The sequence below is a fragment of the Rattus norvegicus genome, chromosome Y (genome assembly GCF_036323735.1).
Source record: "Rattus norvegicus strain BN/NHsdMcwi chromosome Y, GRCr8, whole genome shotgun sequence".
NCBI classification, from domain to species: Eukaryota; Metazoa; Chordata; class Mammalia; order Rodentia; family Muridae; genus Rattus; species Rattus norvegicus.
In genome coordinates this window covers 12648450-12658997 of record NC_086040.1, presented here as the reverse complement: position 1 = coordinate 12658997, position 10548 = coordinate 12648450, and the positions used below count along the sequence as shown (strand labels likewise).

At 33.7% G+C, this 10548-nt stretch overlaps 1 protein-coding gene across 1 annotated transcript; it reads right to left on the bottom strand.

The window, feature by feature from the left end:
* Nucleotides 1-7712: 7712 nt before the first annotated feature.
* LOC134484265 (glutaredoxin-1-like) lies at nucleotides 7713-8060 on the bottom strand. Its single transcript, XM_063280604.1, is given in 2 exon segments — nucleotides 7713-7811; nucleotides 7813-8060. Coding segments are annotated over 2 exon segments (327 nt in total). The 5' UTR covers nucleotides 8041-8060.
* Between the last annotated feature and the right edge of the window lie 2488 nt (nucleotides 8061-10548).

Sequence of the window (10548 nt, the reverse complement as noted above, 5' to 3'; positions counted from 1 at the left end):
ATTTAGATTATTCTGAAACACAGTAGATAAAATTCCACTTACCATAGGAAATTATTATTGAAGAACTGCAGCAATTACCTTTCTCACTACTGATGACCTTTCTTCATATACATTGGTATTGGCTTTTGGAAAAAGAAAGCAAAATTCATTTTTGAATGTCTCAAATTAGCAAAAGTACTTTAGAAAAAAGATATTGTACTGTTGTTGAAGGAGATATTTATCTAATGGTATATAATTATTAAAAGAATTTAAAAGGATAGCTTTTGGGTTCTTTTTAAACTGTCTTAAAAGAAATAAAATGCAGTTTGATTATTTTTGTTTTTAAAGTACAAAGGAGTACTAATGTAAAGGAATAATTCTGTGACATAGAAATATTGCATATACCATAGCCATCCCATCAAATTACTTCTGTTAATTTTGATTTTGTATTCTCTTGCAATTCAGAATAAGTATGTCATATTTTCTGGCATTTTAGCAGTCAGGTATTCTCATTTTGTGAAATAACATGCTTTTGCATTTTGATATCAAAATATTTACAAATAAATTTTGCAAAAATGTATGTACTACAGTGTTACCTTTATGCCTGTACTTATTATCAAAATATATCCTGTAAACTTTAGCTATTGTTGCAATTCCATTCACCAGGACACATCAGATTTATGCAGGCTCTACATATTTGAAAATTCACCAGCACACAAATGTTTGTTGCTATCATAGAGAGACAAAAATTTGGCAACTGAAAGGTTGTCATAAAAGTCAGTTAATTAGAATTAAAGTGGTAAGTCAGGTAGAAGATTATTGCATACTAGCTGGAAAACAGTTCTGACCAAAACAACTTCACACGTGTGATCTTTAAATTTTAAATAAAATATATTGTATGGCAATATGAACCCATTTAAAATGATCATCCTTATGTCCTATAAGAAGATCTAGAATATTTATAGTATTATTTTGAATGTATATTTTATAGTGAGTGTTTTGTCAGAGGCACTTGTCTCTTTACATTCTTGTTTGTTTTACGATTAGATGATGGAGAGTCAGTATTCTATCAAAGACACTAACTCTTTAGATGCTGTATTCCAGAATTATGAGACAGCACTCTTAAATTTTTTAAATGAATTAATCTCCTAATATTGTTTTAAGTGTGAATGTCATATACACAGACAGTACTGCTTCATGTAAGGAATTATATTCTTAGGATTTCATTCAATCTGTTAATATTAATTAATTAATAAATTAATTTTATATTTTGACAGTGCAAATGAATGTATGTGACTGAAAATACATTGGCTATATCTGTATCCAAACACTGACCCAGTACACTCCTTTGCTGCCTTATCCCAAGTAAAACTTTCTGATATTGGTTTAAGCTATGTTGGATGATACGTCAATGATGCTTTAACCAATGAAATCATCAGATGTCTACTTATCTTTCCAATTATTTTGTATGTTACTACAAGAAAATGGAACTATTATTTCACTTGCTTTTCTTTAAAAACATGAAATACTGTAGTATGCTGACCTTTGCCTTTCATACATAGCAAAATTGCATGAATCTTTTAACTTATACCAGCATCTAGAAGCTCTTTCATTACTTTAAGGTAAGTCTCCTATCCCTTTCTTTCTTGTTTCCTTCTTTATATTTGTATATTTTATGTATTTACATTTCATATGTTATAACGTTTCCTGGTTCCCATCTCTCCCATCCACCCTCCCCCTGCTTCTGAGAGTTTGTTACCAATCCTGCCTGCCCGCTCACACCTCAACACTCTAGAATCCCCTACACTAGGGAAACCAGACTTCATCAGACCAAGGCCTTTCCTCCTATTGATGCTGGACAATGCCACCATCTTCTATATATGTGGCTGAAGCCATGGATGCCTCCATGTGTACTCTTTGATTGGTATTTATTCCCTCACTTCCTTCTTCATTCATTAGACAACAGCTTATTAGGATTCACTGCTCTCAGTACTGTCCTACAGCAGGAAAAGAATGGTCAGTGAGCCTGGACTTCAGGAAGCTGAATGTTCACACAAATGCATGAACACAAATACTAAGAGCTTGGCTCCCACTGAATAAAAAAAAAAAACAAAACATACAAATATTTTCCGTTTAATGTGCAATGAACACTTGCTTTGGGATTCAATGCTGTTTCAAAATACTATTGCCAAGATTACCTGTTGGCCAGGTCCATGAGTAAGTCATCACTTCTTTTAGGTTGTTTATTTAGTGTTGAACATTGAGTACCTCAGCCATAGTGTGTCCAGTCAGATCTTTTTACATACTCATAGTTGGTTCTTTATTTGTTTTTGCTTTCTTTGGTTTGGTTTGGTATCAAACTATATGCAGCACAAAACTTACCACTTTACCATTTTTGGTATAATGCTCAGCATCTCTGGTGTGTGTCTCTCACTCCCTCTCTTATCCAGTTCTCTTTGAATTTATGAAGGTGAGATGCCATGCATTTTACACATAGTAACCATCTTCCTTCTCCCTCCCCCTAGACCCCAAAACTCCTGCTTCTTACCAGTGTTGATAAAAACTTTATATTCACTGATATATGCAGAACCAGAAAATACTTGTCTTTTTGCAGTTAACTTGGCATCCTCAGGGTCCTTCCATGCAGCCTACATCAAATGCCTGAGTGACATTACACTCAAAGGATAGATGACAGCTGATAAATTTTCAAACTAAAACTTTATTTTTTCCAAATATCAAAGTTTGATGATGACTCTTAAAAACTTTATCATCCTTTGTAGCCCTCTTCCCACCCATTGTAAAAAATAAATGATGGGGTCATTGGGGGTAGTGCTGGTGGACCTGATTAAAAAGGTTCATTGGAGCAACTCCCATCTGTCCTTTCTGGAAAGCAGAATTTCATTTCACAGATTAGGACAGGCAGCTTGTTCCATTAGCAAACACTTCATGAATACACTAGTAGTTCATTTTGAAGAGCTGTCATAACACACAGGAAACAGCAGCAGTGACACAACCTAGTAGAACAGTCAGGCTACTGTAAGTAGCATAGAAAGAGAGAAGATCTATGCTGTGCCCATTTGATGGAAATGAAATAAGCAGGGACTCAAGATCCACAAACATTGTGGCTGCTGTTTTATTTGTTTACCATACTCTGTGTAGCCAAGTTTCCTTTGGAAAAAATATAATATATTTGAAACGTTTTCTGCTGCTACAAATATATCACTGTAACTGAGTAACCCTTTATATCATTTTCTCCTCAGAGGGATAGTGACTATTCCAATCATTAACAGTTATTGCACTTATGTTGAAACGGGTAATCCAATCTGTGATCAGTTGAGAAAATTCAAGACAGTGTAGATGCTTTGACCATGTTTCCAATATAAAAACTTTAAAAACACTTATAACCTATGAACTGTAATAGTACTGCAAACCCTTATCAACCACCTTAATAGCAGTTACTTATTCTTACTCTTGTATAAAAAAAAATAGAGTTAGTTAACAAAAGGTGATAACAAGTTGTTTTTGAATGGGCTAGCCTGACGGTGATTTTGGTCAAGATTATAATTATCAAAACCATGATTTCAAGCAAGTTTATAAAATTATGTGTGTATGACATGGAGCTCATCTGCTAATTTTCCTATTCTGTTTGGCCAAAAGCACATGCCATCTAGTTGTAGGGATCAGTCCGATTTATATTGTAGAAACTCAACCTAAATATACATGTTGTTTCAAGCATCTACCAGCAGGATCACAAACTGACAGATTTATTTCAATTTTCATTAAAAAATTCCATATGTTCCAAACAATTCTCACACGGTTGTTGGGAATCGGTGAAAGAGGTTTTATTTTTTTTCTAGTTCTGTGTTAAATGTAAAGATATGAAAGGCAATAAGTGAGTGGAAAAACAATTTGTAATTTTATCTTATTAATATATTTCCCTTAAATTTTATTTTGGTTTATATTTTACTAAGAAAATTATTAAACTTGGTGACTCAAGACAGCAAGTATAATTTTAAATATGATTTTGAGCAATATATTATGTGAACTTGAATTTTAACTCCAGTACTCCTGTTCAAGGGGACTTTTTCACACTTTTGTTTCTTGTATTTAAAAAATGAAGTGTACTGATACCTAAATCGAGTTTTAGAGGAGCAAAATGATACAATATGAAGAAAATACTTAGTGTAGATTATACTCTTAATAAATAATGATATTTGATTATATCCTCAGTAGATGGTGAAGCCTTTGAAGGAAAGCAGAAACTACATTTTTTCATAAACCTTTTTTCTAGACATGCAGTGGAAACATAATAAGTAATCACTTATTTTTGGAGAAAGAGTATGAGTGAGTTAGAGTAGTACATATAATCTCCAAGTACAAAAAGTCAGATTTGTAGAACCATCATCATGTTAAACAAGCATAATTGAGTACTCAAACAGAGCCATTTGACAATAACATCATTTTTCACTTATTTGGCTAAACCATATACATTATGCCTAGGCAAATTCTTTCTAGAGCTAGGATTTTGCTTTGTAAAAGAATGTATGTATGTATATATGTATATGTGTATACATTTGTATATGTGTATGTGTACATAAGGACATATTTATATATGTTTGTATATGTGTATATATGTCTAGTTGTGTATGTGTATGTAAGGACATATGTTTATATGTTTATATTTGTGTATATGTATATATGTGTAGGTGGACACATCTATATATATACGTGTATATATATAAATACATTTGTTTGTATGTGTATTTGTGTATATATATTTATGTAACTTAAAAATGCACTCTACTTTCTAATTTTATGATTCTTTTCTCATGTATACATTATTACTCAAGAATTTTAAAAGCTGTTTCATAAATTTTGATTCATTTTAAAGTTACAGTTCAGAAAATAGATTCAAGGTAGGTAATTAATTTTTATACTATCAATTTTTTTCATCTATTTCATAAAATACATAGATGTAGTTTGGTAATGTGACTGTATATGTGTTTTAGCATCAGATATATCTAATTAGCTTTTCCATCATGTGAAATAATTTCAGGATACCAAAGGACCTATGTGAAGTAGGAAATATAACAAATGGATTGCTGCATGTAATATATCATAGGGATAGATAGGTACATACATACATCCATAGTTATATATATATGAAAGATCACATATGATAAGTAGACAAATGTCACATACACAGAATCTCAATCATGAAATAAGTATTATTAAAATGTGAAAATATCTTCTTATATGAAGCAAAATTGTAAATGTGAAGTATGTTCACATCTTAATACCTAAAGGAAGATTTATCAGCCATAATCTTTAAAGTAAAATGTCTATTTGACACTTCCCCTCAGGTAATTAACAGAGATTAAATACTTAGGTTCCTTTACTTTAATCTGACAAATTCTCCCATCATTTCATCTTTGTTACTTAAAGGCATAACTTCATACTTTGTCTCTATTTTCAAATATTCAGCTACTTTCCACCCTGCTCTGCATTCTACCTCAAATCTTATAACTATATTGAAGTCTCTAAGAGATCCTCATGTGCTATCATTAAAATTAATCATGATCCATCATTTTTTTCTTTACTAACATTGCTCTCATACAGGTAATATTATTTCTCTGTCACAAATGTGATCACTATCACCTTCTCTTCTTTCAATACTATTTTCAACATCAAACATTTTATAATTGCTCTTTATATGAGATAACAAAATAATCTATTTTTCCCCAATAAATTTTCTACCAACAGTTTGTTCCACTGAATTTTGACAAGAAAAACAAAGTTGTTACAAATTGTTAGTTCTACTCAGACCTAAAACGGAAAGCTGGCTATGTGACAGGAAGCATAGGAAGAACACTTCTGGAAGAGAAAGCAGAGCTTGTAGAAGTCCTCATGCACAGAAGTCCTTCATGCAATTGTAAACAAAAAGTGTAAAAGACCTGAACTTTCATATTGAGTGAAAGTTGTTGAAGAATATTTACAAGTGATTCTGAGTGGACAACATAAGCATGTTTATTTGTAAATCTATGGCAAATGCTAGAAAAAAATGACATCAAAGTGTAATAGAGCAGAAATGGAAATAAAGTGGAAATTTGATACAGGTTACATTATGGATGTTATCAATTTGAACATGCTGAAGGTTAGTGGATGATTTAATGTGATGACTGACTCAGATATATTAACAAGATTGCATGACTCTATAGTGAAATTACACAGAGTGAGAACAGGAACAATAACCTGTGACAAAAATTTGTTCAGATATGGCTATATTCTTTAATATTTCTTTTTGAAAACATTCATTTAATTAAAGAAATTCAATTAAGGATTCAAAGATAACTCTCTTCATCTTTGGCATATCCATTCTTTAAACCAACCGGAGTATACTGGACAAAATTTCTTCCTGCATTTAGCTAATCCAGTTATTATTAATTTAAAATAATAAGTAGAGCAGGGTAACATGTTGGTGGGCATAGTCAGAGAGGAAGACTGAAAATTGCAGACTAATTTACACCGATACACAAATATTCTCAATAAAATCTTTGTGAACAGATTCAAGACGACACTAAAAATAATTTTCAACCAGGTAAACTTTCTCAAAATACCAGACAAACAAATCTGATTTAACACACACACACACACACACACACACACACACACACACACAAACACACAAACACACACGCATATATATATATATATATATATATATATATATATATATATATATATATATATCAAATCTACTTCTAATCTGATCTTTGTGGTAGGATGTTGCATCTTTAACCAAGAACATTAATCAAGATCTATTCTTTACTTTTATTTTTTTAGTCATCTGCAGATACATCTTTTTTAGGAATGAATCCTTCTCACTTGAGACCAGTGAAGAGACCTGCAGGTCCATGATTAATAAACGTCATTGCAAGACATCAAAGCAAAATGTAAAAGTGTGAATGAATAAATATTTTATGATGGTGTTTTGCAAGCAACGTCTTTCATAGACAGTCTTTGAAGTAGAGCTCTGAAATTTTGCATTTCATATTCGACTTTTCTGGTACTCTGACTAGAATCAACTCACAACTGTTTGGTATTTTCTTGGCAGTTAACCAGTTTCTGAAGAGTGCTGAATTCATCATATGGTCTGCTGTCGTTTTTAATATTAATACATTGAGGATCAATTCTGCTAAAACTCTTCATCTGTTTTCCACTAGAATCCTAATACAATTGTGGACTTCTGTGGGTTGTGGTAGGGAAAGGTTGAGAACACTGGCTGAGAGCTGTAAATGCAGAAGTACATGCTTGAGGGAGGGAAAGACCAGTTTGTATATCATAATCAACTTCACAGTGTTCATTGTTTAAACAGTCATTAGAAAATGGACTACTGCAAAATGACCTCAGCAGAACAGCATGGTGGAAATACAGTAATTGATTCACTGGAGATTTAGTTGCACTGGATTGTTAAATATGGGCTTAGAGGTAGAGACATATCCCCACATGAAAAATGGGTAATCAATCCTGTGTAATCTGTTAAGCTTCCCTACCTGATGGTTTCAGGCAAACAGCATCAAATTTTAGCACTGAGGAATAGAAAAAAACAGTTTGTAGAAAATTCCAATCATAAGAAAATAGACATCCTCCATGATGCACGTCATCTCTCAGGTGCACTGGACTTAGCATGATTGAATGTCTTCCGTCAGCATGGGTTTTTACTGCCACCCCTTTCATAACTGCAGAGCTCCAATCTGCTTCAGCCACGTCGTCAGCTCCCCGTTCTGTTGGAGGGAGATTAGATCACTGCATCTGCCTATTCAGTCTTTCTTTACCTATCAAAACCCAAGAAACTGTTCTTAATCCAGTAAGCTGTTGTAAGTAATCTTGAATTGCATTGGTGTTGTTAGTGGCTGTGATGTCTACAAATCCCAGAACACCATGTTTGAAAGGGAGTTGATTGAGATTTTCTTGCATATTTCTGCAAAAGGTACAGGTGAGATCAATGAACAGAACCGCCTTCCCAGACTGGATCTTACAGTTCACATACCCCTGACCCATGCTGACAAGCTGCAGCTTCCCAGAAAATTAAGTTCAGTTGAAGATACTGGTCTGTTTGAGAATCACAATCCCAATGTACGCTTAACAATGCTTTCTACTTGAAGCCCATAGAAAATATGGAAGGAAGAAGCTTTTACTTTTTCCTGCTTGAACAAACATTGCTACCAAACCCTCACAGATATTAGAACCTGCATTCTGAAGATTTATCCATATACTAATGACCAGATGAGTCATCTAGCCTTTTGGATCAATAAATTAATGGATTCTAGGTCTTTCCAAATAGCCACCCATTGTCCAATTATGTGGTCCATAGCCTGTGATCATAGTGACAAACCCCTTTTCTCTCTACAGAGACATTCATCCTTTATGTTCTGTTAGGGAATATCATCTTCTGCACCAGGAATCTAGAGAAGACCTTTTAGAGCAGTTTGTGTCAAGTAAGAGTTTCAGATCAGTTACAAATTTCCAATGGCCACATTCCCTTAGCATGATTTTCATATAAGTCTTTGATAGAGTCCTTCTTATTTTCTATAGTTCTTGTCAACAGAATAAAAATAGAAATAGTAATCTGTCAATGCACAGTAATATATTTGCATGAGTGCATCATGTAGAAGAATTACAGGATAAACAAGAATTGGAAAACCAGATGTCTTTTCTTTTGTGGAAAAAGACCAGGAAAACTGAACTATATAAAAGTCTGAGACAGGATGTCTGAAGTTTTTTCTTTCTTTCAATCATGGGGCTCCTACGGATGGATTTCAGTTATCAAGAGTCAGCAAAACTTACCTATATTGCAGACCCAACTCACCTGATGAATACCTCATTTTTGGAAATGAAGAAACTCTGTATCCATTCTGCTATAATGTGTATATATCTATGTATCAATCATAGAATAGATACTTTTGACTCTTAGTTTCAAAGCAACAATCTGGGGAGACACAGAATTAATTCTTTCACACATTAATTCTCAGGCTGATGTTTGGTCTCAAAAGTTCATTGCAGGAGTTGCTTTACAACAGTCATTTACTGATCTGGAAGATACACATTTTAAATGTTGAGAAATCTATTAGAACAATATCAACTACCTTTCTCACTTCCCATTTTTGAACTGATTCATTTTCCAGCAAATGTCTGTTTTCTCCAGTGCAGGCTGCAACCCCCCAGAATAGTCTGAATCTTGCTCGTAGCACTGCATTTATGACACATAAATGTGATTTCCTTTCCACTTTCAGCACTAGTAGAGTTTTTCAATTCTTCATTACATCTAATGGGTCTAATCTACATTGTCACCAAGGATGAAATTTGAGAGTTTAGAGATGCTGAGGTATAATGCTGTATCCACGAATAACCTACATGGATGAATGGCAGTTTAGACAATGACCATTTCTATATCATATATGTATCCCTGTAAGTATCACAAAACTTCTCTCTTTGGTTGAGTTTGATCCAGTTCAACTAATGCAGTAAAAAGAAAGAATTAAAAGTCATGCACATGGCCTGGAAACATAGCTCATGCATTTTGAGCATTTCCTAAGTATAGAACCAAAAGGGTAACCCAATTCCATGTGGAATTCTCTCACCCCATTGGCTTCAGTTGGAATTGCATGTATACGGTACATAGAATTTAAAGTAGGCAAAACACTTATGTAAAAAAGAAACAGTTACAGTGTCCTTTGTCTTACATAAGCTTTTCAGTTTTATGAGATCCCCTTTGTCGATTCTTGATCTTAGAGCTTAAGCCATTGGTGTTTTCTTCAGGAAATTTTCTCCAGTGCCCATGAGTTCGACATGCTTCCCCACTTTCTCTTCTACTAGTTTGAGTGCATCTTGTTTGATGTGGAGGTCATTGATTGCCTTGGACTTAAGCTTTTATAGGGTGATAAGCATGGATCGATCTGCATTCATCTGCATGCAGACCTCCCATTGAACCAGCACCATTTCATGAAATTGCTATCTTCCACTAGATGGTTTTAGCTCCTTTGTCAAAAATCACATGACCATAGGTTTGTGGTTTCATTTCTGCATCTTCAATTCTATTCCACTGGTCTATCTGTCTGTCTCTGTACCAATATCATGCAATTTTATCACTATAGCTCTGTAATAATGCTTGAGTTCAGAGATAGTGATTCCCCCAGAAGTCATTTTATTGTTGAGGTTTTCGTTATCCTGGATTTTTCATTAATCCAGAAGAATTTGGAAATTGTTTTGTCTAACTCTCTGAAGAATTGGATTCATATTTTGATGGGGATTGTATTGAATCTGCAGATCACCTTTGGTGAAATGTCCATTTTAACTATATTAATCCTGCCAATCCATGAGCATGGGAGATATTCCAGCTTCTGAGGTATTCTTCAATTTCTTTCTCCAGAGGCTTGATATTCTTACCATACAGATCTTAAAGGCAAATGCTTCACTCCTACTTTAAAAGGGGAACAAGAATATGCTTGGCAGGGAATAGGGACGCAAAGTTTAGAAAAGGGGCAGAAATAACACTCATTCATAATGTGC